The sequence below is a fragment of the Canis lupus genome, chromosome 6 (genome assembly GCF_011100685.1).
Source record: "Canis lupus familiaris isolate Mischka breed German Shepherd chromosome 6, alternate assembly UU_Cfam_GSD_1.0, whole genome shotgun sequence".
Taxonomy (NCBI): Eukaryota; Metazoa; Chordata; class Mammalia; order Carnivora; family Canidae; genus Canis; species Canis lupus.
Genome location: NC_049227.1, coordinates 54,608,210 through 54,629,755, shown reverse-complemented (window position 1 = coordinate 54,629,755; position 21,546 = coordinate 54,608,210). Strand labels below are relative to the sequence as shown.

Sequence of the window (21,546 nt, the reverse complement as noted above, 5' to 3'; positions counted from 1 at the left end):
AGAGAACAGTCTAGAAAGGTTAGGTCAAGGGAGACCCAGTTGAGTCATTGTAGTCATTGAGGTTAGAGATACTGAGGACCAAAAATTATAATGGCAGCAGTGGGAACAGAATGAATCAGGGGAAGATAAGGAAGAATTTTCAGAAATGGAATGGGTAGGGCTTGGTTACAGACTATAGGAATAGTCTAGGATGACTGCAAGTTTCTGATGTGGATGGTTAAGTCATTGGTGATGCCACTGATGAAGATTTGGGAGGATTGGTTGCTATAAACTTCCATTTATAAAATGTGGAGGGTAAGGTACAGCCTGTGGAATATAAATCAGTAATGCTGTATCAACTTTGTGTGATGACAGACATTACCTAGACTTATTGTGGTGCTCCGTTCCCAGTGTATACAAATGTGGAACCACTATGTTGTACACTTGAAACTAATATACTGTGATATGTCAATTATACTTCAAGTTTAAAAATAAATAATTAAAATTTACAGACCACACACACAGTTTTCCACAGAAAGACCTGAATTTGAACAAAGAAAAAGCAAATGTTGGGATGCTTATGACACCTAACACACAAACTATATTGAAAAGATGGCCTTTGGGCCCTTCCCAGTCTTATGTAGCTACCTGAAATATGACCATTTAATTACACAAGCCAATTTTCTATAGCTTAGTGTTATTGTAAAAGTTTGCTTGTACAAACTCATTATATATATCATATATTTACATATTTGTATATATTCACACACTAAAATGGAGTTTATTCATGAAAATAAAAGCATATCCATCTCTCAAAAACCCCACAAAATGATTGGGAGGATCAGAAGAGAAACAGGCAGTTTTCTGTGGTTGGGGGCTGGGTACAGAGGAGTGATTAGGCAAGGAGTAGAGTATTGGTTTTAAGCATGTTGAGTTTTGGGCATATTTGAGAATTTTTGATTTGTGAAATGCTCACCAACAATAAATTTATTGTTGAGCATAAAAATGCTCAACAATAAATTAAAAATCTGGAACTACAAGTAGACCTTGAGAGATGACTTGAAATCAAATATTCATGTTAGGGTGTCAAGCCTTTGAGAGTGGATGAAATGGCCTTGGTAGCACATATAGAAAGGAATGATGATTGGGAGGCACAAATATTTAAGGGATAGGCAGAGGAAGTAGAGACTGGAAAAGTGTAGTTAGAGAACCAAGAGGAAAATAGTATCATGGAGGTGAGGAGAGATGGAAGTATGATGGTTGGCAGTGTCATATGCTATAGAAAAGCCCTTTAGGATGAAGTCTAAGATGAACCCACTGTCTTGATTATAGGGAAGCCACTAGTGACCAATTTCTTTTGTAGGGGAATGTAATCATATTGTATTGGGTTATGAGATATAATAAGAATGCCTGTGAATATACTGTTGACTTCTCTTTCAAAAAGTGTGATAGGAAAGAGAAGCAGAGAGATTTTTGGATTAGGAAAAATTGAGCAAGTTGGTCAGAGAGAAGAAAGAATCAACCTAGATGGATCAAGGGGAAGGGGATAATTGATGGACTAAAGTCCCAGAAGATGGAGTGTGGTCCCGAGCATGGGCAGGGAAGCAGTTAGCCTTAGAGAGAGCAAGAGAAACCTCTTTATCTGAGTATAAAGGTAAAGGTGCCTGAAAAGAAGTTTTGAGACCTTGAGGTCAGAGTTTAAGGAATTCATGGTTGATGGACTCTACTATCTCAGTAGTTAGAAGAGGCCAGTTCCTCTGAAGGGATTGACAAGTAGAAAAGAATGAGGAAGGGAAGTAACTTGAATGGTGAGAGGTTAGAAGCAATTTTATGGAGTGTGGAGTTAAGTAAAAGGACGGTGAAAGAAATTAGAGAATTCAGCTAAAGTCCAGCTCTCTTTAAATTATAGTTGTGCCTGCTGTTTATCTTAATTTCAGTATTGGGGAGTCATAATTATTTATTGAGCTCTAGTTGGAGTGGGGTTCTTACTATGTGTCATAACTACTTCATACCAGAAGGGAGTTCCCATCATTGCCCCCAGTATTGTAGAGATAAAACTGAGACATAGAAGTCAATGACGGAGAGAGGAAAGACAACACAGGTGCTAAGTGGCAGAGGCAGGCTCTGAACCCAGGCATTCTGGTTGCAGAGCACAGTACGACTTGCAGTGTACATGCCTGGGAAAGGTGGTGTGATAAGAAATTGGAGGCAGACGGGGTGGGTGGGATGTATGAAGTGTTTAGAGACCTGAGTGTGCTGATGTGTGTTCTGAAGTTATCTGAGTTCAGGGAGGTAGGAAAGGAAGTAATCAAACTCTGGAGGCTGATAGGATTTTGAGAGTTGGGAGGTCAAAGAATGGGTTTAGGTGGAATTGGGTAGAGTGAAATACGGGGTGTTAAGAGTTGTGATGAGAAAGGGATTGGTCATTTAAGGGATAGCATTTCTGGTAATCCCAAGGCCACCATATAGTCTAAAAAAATGGCTATTTGGTTTTGTTTGTTTTTTTTTTTAATGGCTGAGGGTGGCTTCTAACTACTGAGAAAAGTTAATGACAAGAGAAGTCTTTGGACTAAAGAAGACTGAGGGATAGAAGATCCCTTAGAACAAAGGTTTTTGACTTTACTGCTTCAGTGATGGTTTTCCTGTTTGTGATATTTTATTAATTTGACATTGCTGCCTAAATAGTTTCTCTTTTAATTGACTTGAATAGTTGAGATTTTTCTCTTTTCACACTACATATACTGACAAATTGTAATACACCTCTTATCCTACCAATTACTCCTACTTGATCTTTTGATCTTAGTAAAATATTTTAAGGTTTTCTTAATTGTTAAGCTTTAGTTACTGAGGTTAAGCAGTTTCTAGTTTAGTCATAACTAATTCAGTCAAATTAAATATTAAGATATATATTTATATATATTAAGATAGTATATTTTACTATATTTGCAGTTTAATCTCTAAACAATGAGGTGAAATTCAGCAAAATCTTTTTTTTTAAAGATTTTATTTATTTATTCATGAGAGACACACACATACAGAGGCAGAGACACAAGCAGAGAGAGAAGCAGGCTCCCCACAAGGAGCCCGATGTGGGAATTGATCCTGGATCCCGGGATCACACCCTGAGCTGAAGGTAGATGCTCAACTGCTGAGCCACCCAGGCATCCCTCAGCACAATCTTTTTTAAAGAGCAGAAATAACAGAGAAAATACTGAATTTTTTAAAATAAACTTTGAGAATAATTTTAGACTTACAGAAAAGTGCAAGGTGATACAGAAGTTTCTCATAACCCCACAGCCAGTTTCCCTTATTAACATTTTAACATTAGTAGGGTACATTTGTCACAATTCATGAATATTGATACATTATTATTAACTAAAGTCCCTACTGTATTCAGATTTCCTTAGTTTTCCTTTTTCTATCCCAGGACCCCAGCCAGGATACCACTTTACATTTAGTTGTATCTCCTTAGACTCCTCTTTGTTGTGACAGTTTCTCAGACTTTTGTTGCTTTTGAGGAGTACTGGTCAGGTGTTTTGTGGAATATTTCTCAATTTGAGTTTCTCATGTTTTTCTCATGATTAGAGTTGGATCATGGGGTTTGGGGAGGAAGACCATAGAAGTAAAGTACCATTCCCATGACAGCATATCAGGCCTACATGCTATAAACATGACTTATCACTTGATGTTTTCCTTGTTTACCTGGCTGAAGTAACATTTGTTAGATTTCTCAATTTTTAAGTTACTCTCTCAATCCCACCTGCTTTCTATCCTGAACTCTGGAAGGAAGTCACTATGAATAGTTCCCCTATGCCTTTCCTTGTTGAGAGTGCAATATCTACAGAAATTATTTATAATTATTCTGCATAGGATATTTATCTTTTCTCCTTCAATCACTTATTCCTTCATTCATTTATATTACTATGGATTCATGGATTTATTTTATACTTCAAGTGTTTTTTAAAATGTTACAGCTTTTGCCACTGAACTCTTTCAGTTGGTTTCTGTGTCCCTTTGCTATAACCTCACCATTTTGTTTTTTGAGTACTTCCTTACTTTCTGGCAGTAAAAAATATGCTAGATTCATATTGTATATTCTCTGTTCCAGCCCTAGAATCAGCTGTGTCTCAAAGAGCCCTGATTCCTTTTATTGGAGAATGGTATTAGAGACCATGGTCTAGGCTCTGGGTGTGCTCATTGTTACTGGGGCATCATTGTTTCTATAATTTCCCAGATAACTGGGAAATATACTAGCCTGTGTAATTATAGGTATACAGCTACCTATAATTATTCTATGTCCATAAATACACACATACACACACACACACACACACACACACACACACAATTAAGCTAAATGAATTCATACTGATGTTTTCAACTCTAACCCAGTATCATATGGCTCAATCTAGCCTCTTTTACTCAGTTGTCAGTAATTTTCCACCCCAACAATGAGAAACCGGGTCCCCGCTTCACCATCAAACAAATGTACTTATGTGTTAAATCCCAAATTATATATATGGGTTTCAGAATTGCTAACTTGTTCCTCCATGACATGCAACTTTACCAAATAGAATACAGCGCTTGTGTATAGTTTTGTCTTTAGTCTTATAGCCACCATTTCCAAAGTTACTTAGATCACCTGTGTTTACCGCACTTCCTAGAGTAAGGTTATGTCATATATTTGTAAAGCACTTAGATTCTTTTGTCACAGTCTAGATTCTATCCTGGCACTACCAAACTCCTGATATTTTAAAATTTGAAAAAAAAAATTTGTACACATTCTTCATGCTGTTCTGTGGATTTTGACAAATGCATAACGTCATGCAGTCACTACTACAATATCATATAGAATTGTTTCACCACCCTAAAATATCTCCTCTGCTTCACTTACTCTCTACCCTCTTTCTCTCTCCCTGAACCTCTGGCAACTACTGATCTGTTTTCTGTTTTTATAGTTTTGCTTTTTCTGGGATGTTATATAAATGGAATCATACTGTGGGTATTGTTTTCAGAATGGCTTTTATTTAGTAATCTGCACTTAAGATTTATCCATGTGGTTATGTAAATTGGAATTTACATAATGTCCTCTTTATTGCTGAATGACATTCAATTGTGTGGATATACCACAATTTGCTTATCCATTCACCTACTGAATAACATCTTAGTTGCTTGCTTCCAGTTTTTTGCAATTATAAATAAACCTGATGTAAAAATTTGCATGTAATTTTTTTGTGTGGACATAAATTTTCAAATCAGTTGGAAAAATACCTAGGAGAGTGGTTGCTGGATTGTGTGCTATGAATATGTTTAGTGTTATAACTGACATATTGTTTTCCAAAGTGGCTTTACTGTTTTATTCTCACCAGCAATGCTTGAGAGTTCCGATGCTCCATATCCTTGCCAGCAATTGGTATTGCCAAAATTTTGGATTTTATCATTTTTATAGATATGTAGTAGTATCTCATTGTTTTAATTTACGGTTTTCTAATGACAAATGATGTTTAACATCTTGTTCATATTCTTATTTTCCTTTTGTATATCTTCTCTGATGAGGTGTTTAAGATATTTTGCCCACATCTTAATTGGGTTGTTGCCTTATTGTTGAGTTTTATGAATTCCTTTTATATTTTGGATACAAGTACTTTATCCTAGATGTATTTTGTAAATATTTTCTCCCAGTGCATGGGTATCTTTTTATTTTGTTTTAACAGTGCCTTTCACAGAGCAAGTTTTTAATTTTAGTAAAGTCCAACTTAATATTGTTTTCTAAGATTGTGCTTTTGGTGTTATATCTAAAGTATTATCACCAAACCCAAGATCATGAAGATTTTCTTCTATGTTTTCTTCTAGAAGTTTCATAGTTTTTCATTTTATATTTTAAGTCTGTGGTTCATTTTTAGTTAATTTTTGGATAAAATGTGAGGTCTCTGCCTAGGTTCATTTTTCTGCATATGAATATCCAATTGTTCCAGCTGTTTGTTGGAAAAACTATTCTTTCTCTATTGAATTCCCTTTACACTGTAGTGAAAAATCGATTGAGTATATTTGTGTGGGTTTGTTTCTGGGCTAAGACTGTTGATCTATTTGTTCTCTCACCAATGCCATGCTGTCTTGATTACTGTAGCTTTATATAGTAAGTAAGTCTTGAAAGTGGGTAGTATGTGTCTGCCAACTTTCTTCCTTTTCAGTATTATATTGGCTATTCTAGGCCCTTTGCCTCTCTATATAAATCTTAGGGGGATATTCACTGAATTTTAAAAACTGAAAACTAAAATTAAAATGGTTAATCCTTGGAGATACAGAGTAAATGTGATGCTTTTAAAAATTTTTTCCAGGTGGTTCTTTGAAGCTCTGAAGTATCCTAAGTTTTCCAAGGCTAACGTCATCAATGGAATACTCATGACAGTGGTGTTCTTCATCGTGCGGATTGCCCCAATACCTCCTTTTTATAGTTACATGTATTCCGTGTTAGGAACAGAAGCCTACATAAGGCTTGGATTTTTAATCCAATGTTCCTGGATCTCTACTTGTGTTGTTTTGGATATAATGAATGTCATGTGGATGATCAAAATTACAAAGGGTTGCATCAAAGTCATCTCTTTCATCAGACAAGAGAAAACCAAAAGTAGTCTTCAGAATGGAAAACTTGACTAAAAGTGGGCTGTTGATATGCATACTTCAGTACTATCTGCATTATATCTACTGATAGGATGAATTCTTGGCATGTTCTTGTACTTCTTATTAATTATATTTGTTATCAAGGATTTCAATCCTTTTTTTTTTTTTTTACCTTTAGAAAAGAGAAACTAAAACTTAGATTTTATTCCAAGATTTCTTTTCTGATTTTCTTCTGCAATATAAGCATGGATAAAATCTTAAAGGTTTAAATAAAAAAATTACAAATATAGTGGTGAATCTTTTCAGAAATCTGTTAACCTGCATTGATTGGTATTTTTCTCTGTGAAAAGGTGACTATGCTAATTGGGTGCACTTAGTTTTATGTCACCAATTTTGCTGAAAGAATGGGAACTGCTTTTAAATTTGTAAATAGCTCTCAACATTTTGTTGTACTGCACTCACTTCTTACTATGGCTATCAATACCCGTGTAGGGTTTAATTTCTAAATTGTTAAAATGTTCTTTTCTTTAGGCTATTAGAAATGATGTATATTTTGTTTAGCTATGTTCTCATCTATGAATGATAAAATATTTTTGCTTATTTTGGGAATATTTAATTACTTCAGTCACAGAAAATACTTTAATTTTTAGATTTTTCAGACCACTTTATTTCTTTTTTTAACATTTTATCAAAGTATTGCTTTTTTATTTGTTGTAAGGCTTAAGATAGGTCTTACAGAGCCCCTTAAGAGATGAATTCCTCTTTCTAAAAATGCAAGTTACAGATAATTATTTAGGCTGATGGGAGGAATTATTAAGAAAAAAGCTTTAACACTGCTGTCTCTGTTTCCCTTGCACTTTTTCCATGAAAAATATAACCTTTCTATTTGCTCTACTTGCAAAACCTCCCCTAAGTTCAGAACCCAACATCATCAGTACCAAAGTGTTATGCAGTATCTGTCACGCTCCTAACATAGGCCTCTTAATGAGACCAAAACTCCAAAAGAGTCAGAATTCATATTTTATTCACAGTTTACACCCATACTTGCTTAACCAACATTTTGAGTGCTTTGGATATCTGTCTTTCCTAAAGGACAGGAAAAAAAATAGATAATTTAATCTAAATATTCTGATTATTAACATCCTTCTCCCGTGTGGTGATAAATGGTTGGTGACTCCCGTTTTTTGGTTTTTGGGTTTTTTTTTTTTGTGATTCTTGTAAGTATATGTTTACTACTTCTTTGATTCTTACAACCCAAATATAGAATTATAATAGTTAACTATTATTGCCTTTATTTTTCTCAAGTACTTTAATGATTGTTCTTACCTAAGAAAGAAATTTAATCAGTGACAGCTGCTTGAATTTAATTGAACCCAACCCAAAAAAGATCTAATCCACTCAGTTTCTCAGCTGGTAGGAGAATGATTTCCTTTCATTGCCCATGTTATGATGGTGAAGGGAGGCTGGCTGGATAGATCAGACTGATTTGATCTGATTTGATTTGATTTGGCTGTTTAATGCAGAGAGAGCCTGATAAGTTTTAGAACATTTAAAGAAAGTAACTGAAATCTCAGTCAATAACTCAATGAGAAAATCAAATTTATTGGCTTTTAGTAAGTACACTTATTTTTGAAAGACAAAGTAATGTATAGGTATTTGTTTTTAAAGCTACTAATATTAAATTGATAATTTGATACCAATTTAGTGCCTTTGACATCACAGGCACTTAAATGCGTATTGGTTGTTTAGAGGGAGTAGGAAAGCACATGGTTTTATCTTGTTCTTTTCTTGCTCTTTTGCAAGAAAACTGGATTTTTAAATGGAAAATATTTATATTAGAAAACTATTTTGGAAATTAATTCCTTTAAAAAGAAACAAAAATTGAAGTAAATATTTTTGACTCTTGGGATATTTCTATAGTTTCTGAACACAGATTTTAAATCCACCATCAAAATGAAGACAATATAAAGCAATATATTGCAATGTATTGTAATATAAAGCTCACTGATAAGTGAGTTTCCATATAGCAGTTTCAGTTTTTATAGTTGCTATTTCATGCTTAAAACTTTATTTTTGCTTTCATTAACAGCACTTTTCATTAGTATAGCTACTCACAAAACAAATGTTTAAAATACAATGTTTTGAACCAAAGTTCACTATTCCCTTTAGTCAGCAAATCTTATTTTATGCTGGCTGCATGACAGCTAATTCAACATCCAGATTCAATATCCAAAAGTAGAAGCTACATATTTCCTTGTACAACATGCATGAAATGGAAAAGACACTACAAACTGCCATACTACTTTAAGTCAGATCTTTACAGGAGCTATACTTTGCTGTTCTGTGATTGTATCCACCTACCTAAGATACAAGGAGTTAAAGACAGAACATATCATTTATTAAACGATGAATTTTTCATTTATTAAATGACTAACTTTTGCTAGACATTTTACATATTAAGTATTTTGACTGGATTAATTTAAATAATTCTATTAGGCATTCTGAATTTAACAACTATTAAAATATTTGTAGAAAATAAAAGCAAATTGGTATAAATTTTTAAGCAATTCTATTTTTATAGAAGAAGATTAGTGACAAACCTGTAACTATAAAGGTGTTCTTTGAATGTGTAGTAGTCTAAAAAATAAAAATTCTTACAAAATTTTGAAAGTGAATGAAAATCAACTAAATAGCATGCAAGATCATAGATTCTGCATCTGTTATTTGGGAGAATTTAAAAATTATGAGCTTGAGTTTGTAGAATTTGCACTCTTGTGTCTGAAATCTTTCTAGTAAGTATTGTTTGCATTTATTTAAAACTCAAAATGGAGTTATATAAGTGCAAAGAAATTAACTCATGTGTAACTTGTGTCTTGATGCCTTATGGTAAGTTAAGATGTAATTTTTATTTCAACTGTTTAGTTTTGTTGTTTCATGGGCTAGTGCTATGTTTGGAGAAATAATAATGTCTTTACCATTCCTAAGGGTGATTGATATACCAAGGATGCCCCAGTACTATTGTAAAGGTCTTATTTTTAAAAACTGCCTAGTTTATAGGTGTTTGAATCAAATTCTTTTCTAAATTTTAATCTGTTTGGCTCGACTTCTTGCTAAAGTGTCAGTTTCTAAATTGTACACTTTCTCTGAGGTGCATTGGGTGTTCAGAGAATGATTCTTCACAGATGTAAGGGCCAGCTTTACAGCTGGTTACACCTTTTGTCATCATGCATCAGAAAAAATCCTGTCATGGAGATATATAGGGGAAAGTGTAATATTCATGTTTGTTCTGTTTCATTTTTAAGGGAAATAAACATGTTCCAAAAGACATTATTATTAAATAAATGTTTGAACAAATTTCAGTTTCTAGGTTACTGCTAACTCCAATGTGTAAATATACATATGAATCAGCTTTCAGTGGTCTAGGCTATTGCTTAAAATTGAAAAGTCCATGTAATTGTTGACATCATAGTTTTACTTTATGGAAGACTATGTATCTGTGTGTCTTGGGTTCCAGAAGAAGTGCATATAACTTTATCAGAAATGTGGCACAGCATTTCTCCACCGGTATGAACCAACACAGCAGTGAGATCCCTCCTGTGTTTAGAGATCCTGGGCACACAAACAAACTGCCCAGCCTTAACCACAGCTTGATTGATGACAGGCACAATCCCTTAAAGCTACTGCAAGGGATTTTTCACACGAAGCATATGTGGCACGTGTGAGAACAATGAGAAGCCAGCAGGACCTGGAGTTGGAGACACCATGACTGATTTTCCTTTAAAAGGCATGATGTCCCTCCCTCATCTAAAGGTTGTTCTCTGAATTCCTTCAGCCCTTCCAACTCATCCTCCTAACACCCTTAAGACTATGCCAGCACCTTTCAATTTTTGAGGCTTCCCCATACCCATAAGTGTTCTGATCTGTTGTGGCAAATTTCAAAGTTTTCAAGTACGTTTTTCAATTAAAAAAAAGCATTGCAATACGTTTAAGTAGAGGTCAGCAAACCATAATTGCTAAGAGGCTATCAGAAGCCATTTAGTACTTAATACTTTTTACAAGATGAAACAAGGCTAATAAGGTTATGGTTTTATTGAGAAAAACATCTGTAGTCTCTTTCTTAGACTGGCTTAGCAGTAAGAGCTTTATAGTATTTCAGCTATGGATTCATTGTAGACCTATAAATTATCTAAATGCTCTTCCTTAGACCCCATGGCAGGAGGAGGAACTGAAGTAGCTCTGTGTTATGAGGCCGTTAGGAGGAGGGGCTGCTGGTGTGTGGCAGCATTACTGGGTCCTGCTCTTTAACTGAGCAAATTTAGTTATGGTCATGTTTCTTTTAAAAACAAGCTTACCAGCAAGTGGATAACTCAGCATGTTTTACAAGTGCAACACCCATGGACTAGAGCCCTATCCCTCTCTAGCCCAGACCTCAAACTGCCTCTACCAGCCTTGATATTAAGTTGTACCTTTATTTGAAGATGTTTTGGATAGCAGTGGAGAACTGAAGGCTAGCTGCTAAAATTGGTTTGTTTGCATTGAAAATGTTTACACTGAGTCCCTTGCTACACCATAAACCGTAAACCATTTGTTTGCATTGAAAATGTCTACAGCAAACTAGACAGTTTCGATATCAGGCCCTATATTTAAGACCAAAAACAATGAGAAGTATTTCTAAATCTTAAAGATATAAATACAGTACCTCTGGCTGAAAACTCGTTAATCATCATCTGTATAATTTTTCTTTATATCTTTACATAATTTTTTCTGTAATTAAGTGTGCATTAGGTATTTGCTACTTCTTGGTTAATGAAGCCTAAAAATATAACTGTAAATAAAATATGCTATATATTTTTCTGTTTCTTGCTTGGTTTGCTTCTAGTATCATTATGTCTACTTTCTACTTAAAGAATTTTTGCATAGATGATACTCTTACTAGTAACTAGAATGAGTTATGAGTATTTTTGGTAATTATTAGAATTTATAATAACTTTTAGACATGGATTTCATTTGAAAAAGCTACTTGGAAATTGCAGCAAATGTGATAACTCTAGTGATACACAAAATTTTTTTCTGGGAATATACATTACTATTTAATTGTTATAAAGATTTTGGAAGTCTTTCAAAATACATTTAACATTTTGAGAAACACACCTTCTAATTTATTTCCATAAGGCTGAATGAAAAACTCTTATTTACAAAATGTGAGACTTGGTAATTTATAAACAAGTGTTATTCAGATTTATTAGCAATTAAAATAGCAATTTAGTATTCTTTGGTCACTGGTTGTGCTTAATTTGAAGGGGATTAATTAATATCTCTAGGTAATTCCCTTAAAAATGTTAAATGTTTGTATATTTTATTTGTATGTGTGCCAGTTCAAAGTATACGCAAGTTCTAAGCAATAATCTGCATGTTACACAAGGTTGGCCTTCCTTTGTCATGACAAATTTTATTTGATCTTGATTTTAAGAATGTGTATAAAATCAATATCCTATATATATAAATGGTCCCTCCTCCCAATGAAAACCGTGAAATTTTCCTGTGTTAGAACACTAATGTGGTGCAAAGCTTTGTATTTTGTGGGAAAAAAAATTAATAAAATCACAATTATTTAGTGCAAAAGTCTGAGTCTGCAAAGTGTACACTTTCATAGTAATTGATGAATAGATGATAAAAATTACTTTCCTCAAATCATCTCTTCCAGCTCTTGAATCCTAAAGCTAATATTTTTCTTCAAGATGTTTGTAGAGCTTGTTTACCCTCTTCCCTCCCTTTTCTCCCTGAGGTCCCTGCCTTATAACAAACCAGGAGGGGAAGCAGGCATTATAGTCATGCTTGTTGATGGAAGGAATGGTGCTATCTAATCCATAGGCTCTTTTAGATTAAGTAAAACTTTGGCAGTTATGTTTTTAATCTCCTTCCTCGTGTTCTTTAGGCCTCTCATGTGGTCTCAAGTGTTTTTTGCCAAATGTCTTGGCTGGAGTTTCTCCCTTCTCAAATTGCCCATGTCTTAATTTTGCATCTTGGTCTGAGAATATCCAGTAGATCAGGAAGCAGAAAGCTAATTGAATAGAATACTGAAGTGGTTTGGCCTTTGGAGAGAGTACCATGAGTCATGCTTCAGAACATGCCTAAAATGTTGTGTCAAGACTGGCAAAGGAACAGCTGAATTTCAAAATTAAAATAGCAGCCACAGCTGTTAGTGGAGACAGGCCACAGGTAAAATTACAAGGATTCAGAACTGCTCTAAGCAAGTGTAAATGGGTGCTCTCTCTCACACCTCAGCTTGTTTCAAAGATGAGCCACCCGTCTTGTTTTTTTTTTCCTAGTCTTTACCAAAGTTAACTTACTGCGTTCCCTCCTTGTTGATGGTTCTTAAAACTGCACAGAATAAGCAAGTTGGCAAGTTTGCAATTTTCCCCTTTCTAGTAACTGATAATCTGTTCCTAGATGCTTCTCATAAATTGGACTCTTCAAATAAGGTCTATGCACACCGAATCTAGTTGAGTAGCCCATTGTTGCAGCACTCCTAGGCTTGGAGCTTGACTCCCCTATTGGCTAAATAGCCCCTTCCTCTTTTATCTCCAGCTAAATTCTGCTACATCTTGTTATGTCATTTTACCAAATCATTAATTATACCATTTCAGAAATTATCTAAGCAGAACTTTCAAAGAAGGGGACTTGTAGGGAGAAATGAAAAGTAATATGGATTATAGGCTGCATTTTTATGGAGGATAAAGTTCAAGGATAGATAGAAATTTGGGAAGAATGACATAGAAAAGTAGAGATAAAAGATCTCAAGGAATAGGAAACCAAAATAAGAACATGCTCTGTAGGTAAACATTGCATTTGGGGTAACATGAACCCCTCAAAATGAATATAGTGAAATTCATGTGCACATTACAAGAATGTTTGTCTTCATTAAAATGCAATGTAAGCATTCATTATATGTGCCTTTTTTCTTCAAATTTTTATTTAAATTCCAGTTAACATGCAGTGCTATATTGGTTTCTGGTGTACAGTTTAGTGACTCATCACAAGTGCCGTCCTTAATCCCCATCATCCATTTAACCCATCCCCCTGCCCAAACATTGGTTTTGTTTCTTAAATTTCACATGAGTGAAATCATATAGTATTTGTCTTTATATATATATATGTATATATATGCAGGTATGCTATGTGACTGTGTGTATCTATCATCTATCTTGGTAGTGTGTCACCCACTGCTGACAGATGTCTCCGTGCAGAGGCAGGAATGAGGGGCCACCCTCCTGGAGCAGTGATTTTAGTGGATTGTCTGAGCCTGCAGAAGACCCCAAGTCCAAGTCTGTTGTGATTACAAAACACCCAACTGTGCCTGACAGTTAAGCTTTGTGAAATAATTTGTGTTGTCAGACTCATCATGAGAGGTTTTAGAAAATGAAGTTTTGAAAGTATACTGTGTTGTGGACAGAAAGGATGTACGAATGGATATGGCACAAGACAGTAGGATTTTGTTTGAATTGTAAATTAGGAAAGAGCAAATTTGCAAAGAGTGAAGTATCCAAGGGCCAAAGGTATTGGTGAAAAAGTATCTTAATCTCTGTGAGTCTTAGTCTTGTTATCTGTAAAGTTATGTTTTATGTATCTCCTGACTTTCCTTCCAGCTCTCCTATCCTATTAGTAAGAGCTTTTACTTGAAACAAAACAATTACAACAGAGCAAGTATAGCTTTAAGGCTTAGTGATGTGATTGGAATGGCATCTGAGGGAGATCCTCAGTGTCAGATGAATGGGAGTACAGAAATAGGCTAGTGATGGAGAAATTGGCCAAGCAACTGCAAAGTGGTTAAGCCTGATGCATGGCCTTGGACAAGGAAGAAAGACAGAAGGGCCAGATCTGCTAAATATTGCAAAGAGAGAACCAGAAGGCTTTAGAAAAACTGAATATAACTCACGAATAAAGCTGCGGAACTGAGAGGTGACAGATGCCACTGGATGTGATGTCAGAACATGGGGAGCCGAGGACTCAGCAAGATGTTGGAGAATGGCAACAGCTCTTCGGAGATGCTGTGGATGAGAGGAAAGAGGGAAGTCAAGGTCTCAGGCATTTTCTATACATGAGGAAAGGCAAAGTACAGTAGTTGGAAGAGCAGAATGGAGCCTGTGGTAAACTTTTAACATAATGGCCACTTGGAGAATTCATTCTGGGGGAAAGAAATGTCTCAAAGTGCCTCACTATGGTGACTTGCATTGCTTTTCTCATGTCTGAATAATGGTCTTGCCCTGACCCCTCGTATTTGTGTATTCAAGATTCCTGAGTGTCACTGACCCATAGTTTCCCCACAGCCCTTTCAGGTCTGCTGTCTGTCCTCGTGACTCAATGCTGCCCATGGTGTCAGTCCAGCCCTCTCTTGTCAAAGAGCTTGGGTAAAGTTTAGAGAGGATGACTAGAATATAAGGCCCTTCTGGGGAGTCTGGCTGCAGGTCGGTAGTTGGAGACTGCTGCAGACAGATCTACAGCCTTGCGGAGGGGTTTGACTGCCTAGGAGAGGTGGTCATTGGATGGTGAGGGTGGAGGGCAAAGTTCAAAGCAGACAGCAGAAGCCCACGTTACCTGGAGCAGGTTCAGGGAGGCTGTTGGGAATGTGTTAGGTCTCCAGTTTCTGTGTCTGAATTGCTAGGAAGATGTCATGGAGAACACTGTAAATCGTTCCCTCTTGGACTGCTATACAGTCTCCTAATTGGTCTTTCCCAGTATACACTACCTCCCTGCCCATCTGTCACACATGCTACTGACTCATTTTCGAACACATCCTCAATATGTGTCACAGCCCTGCTCAGAATTTCTGAATATTCTGAGTAAAATACTCCCAAGTCTAAACTCCTTCAACCAAATTTAAAGTTCTTGGTGATTTTACCCTATCCTATCTATCTAACTTCCAGCAGGTTGGTTCTACTATCTGCACCTGTTCATCCAAGCTGCATGCCTTTGCACTTGCTATGCCTCAAGTTTGGAAACCCTTGCCTCTCACAGATCTGTCATCTACTTTAACCTCAAGACACATATTAAGAAAATGGATTCTTTTTTTTTTTTCTCCACTAAAAACAAAACAAACACATTCAGGTGAAGTGGAGAATACATTTATTAAATCATGTTACTTTATATATTTTTAAAAATTATTTATTTATTTATTTATTTATTTATTTATTTATTTATTTATGAGAGAGAGAGAGAGAGAGAGAGAGAGAGAGACAGCAAGGGGAGGAGCAGAGGCAGAGGGACAAGCAGACTCCACACTGAGTACAGAGACCAACTTGGGGCTCAATCTTAGGACCTTGAGATCATGACCTGAGCCAAAATGAAGAGTTAGACACTTAACCAACTGAGCCACCTGGGCACCCCAAATCATGTTAATATTTATTAAGCACTGGTTAGATTGCCAAGAGGTCTTCTGGAACAACCAGGATAAATAAATTCATTCTTTACTGAGCCTGGATCTCAGAACTTTCTGTCTTGGGGAAGCTTCTATGGCCATAGCCAAGCTGTTATGTTTCCTCTCAAAGAAATTAGTTCATCCACTCCCACTGGCTGGAACAAGTAGTGGGAGCTCAGCCCTCCTCAGGCTTCTGCACAGACTTTGTTATTTTGAGTAACATGGTGGAAAGACTTGATCTGGGAGTCTGAAACCTGGATTCCAGTTCCAGCTTACCACCTACTTGTGACCTGTGTAGGCAAGTGTTCTCACCTTCTTGGCATTTGTTTTCACCTGTAAGGTGAGAAGTTCAACTGGATGAATTTAAGGCTCCTTTTCTTTCAAGTTCATCATTCTATGATAAGAGTAATTAAGGGCAGACCCAGTGGCGCAGCGGTTTAGCGCCGCCTGCAGCCCAGGGCATGATCCTGGAGTCCCGGGATCGAGTCCCACATCAGGCTCTCTGCATGGAGCCTGCTTCTCCCTCTGCCTGTGTCTCTGCCTCTCTCTCTCTCTCTCTCTCTCTCTCTGCATCTCTATGAATAAATAAATAAAATCTTTAAAAAATTTTTAAAAAAGAGTAATTAAAATCAAGGTTGGGGTATATATAGCCCAGGTTATGGCAAGCTAATTTCTGTCAGCCAGCAATTCTACAATATTGGTTTCAGTTGCTAAGTTTTTGGAGGTGGCTTAAATTCTAACTTTGGTTGTAACTGTGTGCCCTTGAGTAAGGCCCCTTGTTTATGACTCCATCTTCCTCACTTGTAAAAGGAGATGGTATCACTTGCAATCGATGAACCTAGCCAAAAGAGTCTGAGTGTAATATTTGCTAAGTGCTTCAAGATTCTTCGGGAAAAGAGATAAAGTTTTAATGATGTACTTTCCCACTATACTTGAAGCCAAGTTGATTTTTAAAATACTCTTCCTAGTGTTAACCTCTGAAAGATATAAACATCTCCATTATGGTATCCAAACTGGAACCCCTTTTCTTTATTTCCCACAAGAAAATATAATCAGAAAGGAAAGCAAATGACTAATGAAAATGTAAACAGTAAGTTATTTATTCCTTTCTCACCAAAACAAAAACTGAATCCTCCAATTATGTTGAGAAGCCAGTCTATCACAAATGGGTCAATTACCTTGGTTGACTCACTACTGGCTAATCAGACTTTCCATAAGATTGTTGTGTTCTTAGTAACTTTAAACGTAGTCTGCTAGGGTTATGTGGTGGCTCTGTGCAAAGTCAAGGCCAGGATGAACTGGGATGGGGAAACTATTCTGATGACGTTTGTTGTCTGTGAGTTAGTTGAGTGGTATACTTAGTTGTTTCTTGTAACTTTATTGGTCTTTGGCTGACTGATAATGGAATTATCTATAGAAAGATCTGCTCTGGATTTTTACAATCAGTAGATGGACTCTCTAAGACACCGTGTCACGAAGAAAAGTAATGAAATAAGTAAATCTGCATGGCTCTAAGGGGAAAATGTGAATGATTCCTTAGCATTCTAATGAGTAAAAATAAATGCTAATTAGGATTTATGTTCTAAAGAATGGAGTGAGAAAATGGACGTGCCAGTATGTAAATTTTGTTCTTTAAAAATGACTAACCTAAAAACTTTTATAACTTGGACCATTCTTTTTAGAAAGGCATCTACACTGTGTGTATTGAAAACGTGAACCCAAAAAGAAGTCTACTCTCCACTGTCCATTCCCTTCATGACTCTCCAGTCATTAGCTTAAACTCTTAAATATCCTTATCCCATATCTAACCAAATGCCTACATTTTGTATATTCAACTCAGGATCCAGAAATCTGCTGGAAAATCATTCAACTCTGTGTAATTGGAGCCACCACAAATTCATGGAATCGGTCATTTACTTTAAAAACATTGACACTTTAGGTACCAGGTACCATGCAAGCACAGGGTATATAAATATGGTGAACAAAACTGTCGAGGCCTTCTTGACAGGGAGCTAGAAGGGAGAGGTAAGGAGGAGGAAAGCATATATAGGTCAAGGTGACTCTTTCCTCTTTGATCTCAGATCTAGCATAGTGTTTCACATATAGTAAATTATGCAATCAAAAAAACATCTAGTCAGCACTTACTATGTGCCAGGCTCTATTTTAGGCTCTAGAGGACATCAGTGAACAAGGTAGACACAGAAGGCTCTGCTCTCTTAGAACCTACATTCTAGCCACTGGAAAACAATGGTAAACAAACTTGACAAAAAGCAATAAATATACAAGGTAATTTCAAGTAATAAGTGCTGGGAAAGAAAGAAATAACAGTGGGGGGTGGGGAGCGCACACCTGAGTGGCTCAGTCAGTTAAGCATCTGCCTTCAGCTCAGGTCATGATCCCAGAGTCCTGGGATCAAGCCCCACACTGGGCTCCTTGATCAGTGGGAAGCCTGCTTCTCCCTCTCCCCACCCCTTGCTCATGCTCTTGCACATTCTCCCTCTCACAAATAAATAAATAAAATCCTAGAAAAGAAAAGAAAAGAAAAGAAAGGAAAGGAAAGAAAGAAAGGAAAGGAAAGGAAAGGAAAGGAAAGAAAAGAAAAGAAAAGAAAAGAAAAGAAAAGAAAAGAAAGAAAAGAAAAGAAAAAAATAAGACAAGACAGTTGGGATTGGGAGGCATTTTAGAAAGGCTACTTTGTGGAGATGACCCTTGTACTAAGACCATGCGGAACATACAGGTGTTGTGATGAGCACAGTAGGTAGGGGAAATAGCAGGTGCAAAGTCCCCGAGGTATAGATACTTTGGTATGTTTCATATAAAGAAAGCCACTGTGACTGAAGTATGTTTAGTAAGAAGAGGAGAGAAATATGATGCGGTCAGAGAGGTAAACAGGCACAGATCACATTGAGTTGTTAGGCCATTGTAACGTTTGGCTTTTCATCATGCTGAGAGTAAGAATTCCAGGTTTTAAGCAGTCCAGGGGAAAAATGATGTGGGCTTACATGCAGGCTTTCAAATGTTTTTTAGCACGATAGCCAAGAAGACACATATTTTATATGGTAACTCAGTACATAAACACATATGCATAAACAAAAATTTCATGAAGCAATCCCTTTAACCATGAGTGATGCACTCTGAGATTTGCTATTTGATTTCACTGTAAAAGAAGAAATACTGGTTGTCATCCACCAAACTGATTTCATAACTCATCAATGGGTTGCAAATCACAGTTTTTGTAAAATGCTGGTTCAGTCTAAAGTGCTGACAGTAGAGATGGAGAAAAATGAACAGATTCAGGGTATATTTTAGAAGTAGAGTTGACAGTGGTTATTGATGGATTTGTGGGGAGGTAAGGAAAAAAGCCTGATAAACAATGATTTTCTATGATTTTGGCTTGAACAATGGGAGGATGTTCTTATATCCTGAGAGGGGGAAGACCAAGGAAGGAATATGTTTTACGGGAAGGGTAGAAAGAAAATCAATAAATTTTCTTTAAAGACTTTGAATAATTCCAATTATATACGTTCATGTACATACAGAATATTTGTAATATTACTTGCTCAAATTATAAGCCAACAAAAATTTTTGTGTAGACTCTTGAAAATACTTTAAAATTGTTAATTTTATTTTCATCATAGAAGCAAAGCCTGCTTACTAAAATAAAAGAGAAAGAAATGGGATCCGTGGTCTAGCCACATAGAAATGACCATGATTAATTGTTTTAATGTTTTCTTAATGTAACTTTTTCTATGGATAATGATAATTATGGTAATTGATGTTTAATGAGTAGCTTTATTTTTATAATGAGGTGAATTTAATGAGAAACCCAGTGAATTAGTCCACTGTTTCTTAAACTTTAAATATCTACACATATGATCACATCATATCTTCCAATCAGTTTTGTATAAGTGCTCAGATTGGGATGTATATACATCCATCTCCATACCTACTAAGAATCCTGGATAGAGGATTAAAATATATTTTTTCAAATATAAAATAACAGCTTAAGTTTACCGAAATACTGTGAAGTTAATATGGTTAATACCCCAAATCCGGTTTCCCCATTTATGTTAGTATGGTACATAGTTTTACAGTCAATTTGAATCATACCATTTACAGAATTTTGAATCCTCACCTTTTCATTTTACAGTATATTGTAGGTATCATTTCCACTTAAAATGTGGAACACGAATAGTGGTAGCAAGGTACTCTAGATATTACCTGTGCCAGCCACCTCATTTATCAGATGAGGAAATGGAGGTTAAGACCTGACTATGGAATGAAAGCACAGCTGCAGGCACCCATCCCCAGGTCCATGAGTGTAATGTGGCTGCTTCTTACCTATCCGGGAGATGTGAGGATGTAGGGAATAGTTCTTCTTGAATTCAGTCAACCAACCAATAGTCACTGAATGCCGACTGAGCATCAGATTATTATTGGGTTGGTGCAGAAACAGTAATACAGCAGTCACTTCTCTACTCTCCAGGAATTTATGTTATAAATGTTTTTGGGCTGAAATCACAGAATAAAAGGGCATTGAGTTTCTGCTTTCCTTCAGTGAGGCGGGAAGGACAAAATGTATGGTGAAATGGTAGCAGAACATGATTTCAGAGAATTGTTGGGGTAGGCTGATAATGGCCCTCCTGAGATATCTATATTCTAATCCCTGTAATCTGTGAATGTTACTTTACATAGCAAAAGGGGCTTTGCAGATGTGATTAAGGATCTTGATTATACAGGATTATCCAGATGGATCCAATGTAATTAAAAGAGTTCTTATATTACAGATGGTCCCTGACTCACAGTGGTTGGACTTACAATTTTTCAACCTTACAATGGTGTGAAAGTGATATGTATTCAACAGAAACTGTGCTTTGAATTCTGAGTTTTGATCTTTTCCCAGCTAGTGACATGTGGTATGATACTCTCTTATGATGCTGGGTGGTGGCAGCCCCAGCTCCCTGTTGGCCAGGTGATCACAAGGGTAAACAACTGATACACTTATAACCATTTTGTACCCATTTGGCCATCTGTTTCTCACTTTAAGTAGTGTTCAATAAGTTACATGAGGTATTCACCACTTTATTATTAAATAGGCTTTGTGTGAGATGATTTTACTCAACTGTAGACTAATTCAGTGTCCTGAGCATGTTCAGGGTAGGCTAGGATGAGATACAATGTGCAATAGATTAGGTGTATTAAATGAATTTTTTACTTATTTTCAATTTATGATGGGCTTATTGGGACATAATCTCATCATAAATTGAGGAAGATCTATATAGGAAAGGAGGCAGGATACATGACCAGAAGTGCAGATGGCAGGGATGGGTTACTGGCTGCAAGCTGTGAGATGAAGAACATGGGCAGCATCTAGAGGCTGGAAAAGGCAAGGAAGAGTCTCTCCTAGAGTCTCCAGAAGGAATGCAGCCTTGCCAATGCTTTGATTTAGCTGCTTAAGACCCATTCTGGACTTCCGACCTCCAGAACTGTAACGGAATAAATCCGTGTTGCCTTAAGCCACCAAATTTGTG

At 36.3% G+C, this 21,546-nt stretch overlaps 1 protein-coding gene across 10 annotated transcripts in view; it reads left to right on the top strand.

Annotated features, from left to right (window-relative positions):
• The window catches only part of LOC490151 (TLC domain-containing protein 4), a 103,601-nt gene extending 91,379 nt beyond the window's left edge, over positions 1-12,222 (top strand). For all 10 annotated transcript variants that reach the window (XM_038541264.1, XM_038541260.1, XM_038541258.1 and 7 more), the window contains one exon: positions 6,318-12,222. In XM_038541264.1, coding sequence (XP_038397192.1) covers positions 6,318-6,636 — 319 coding nt within the window. In that variant the 3' untranslated portion in view covers positions 6,637-12,222. The remainder of the gene's footprint in view (positions 1-6,317) is intronic.
• The last annotated feature ends 9,324 nt before the right edge of the window (positions 12,223-21,546 follow it).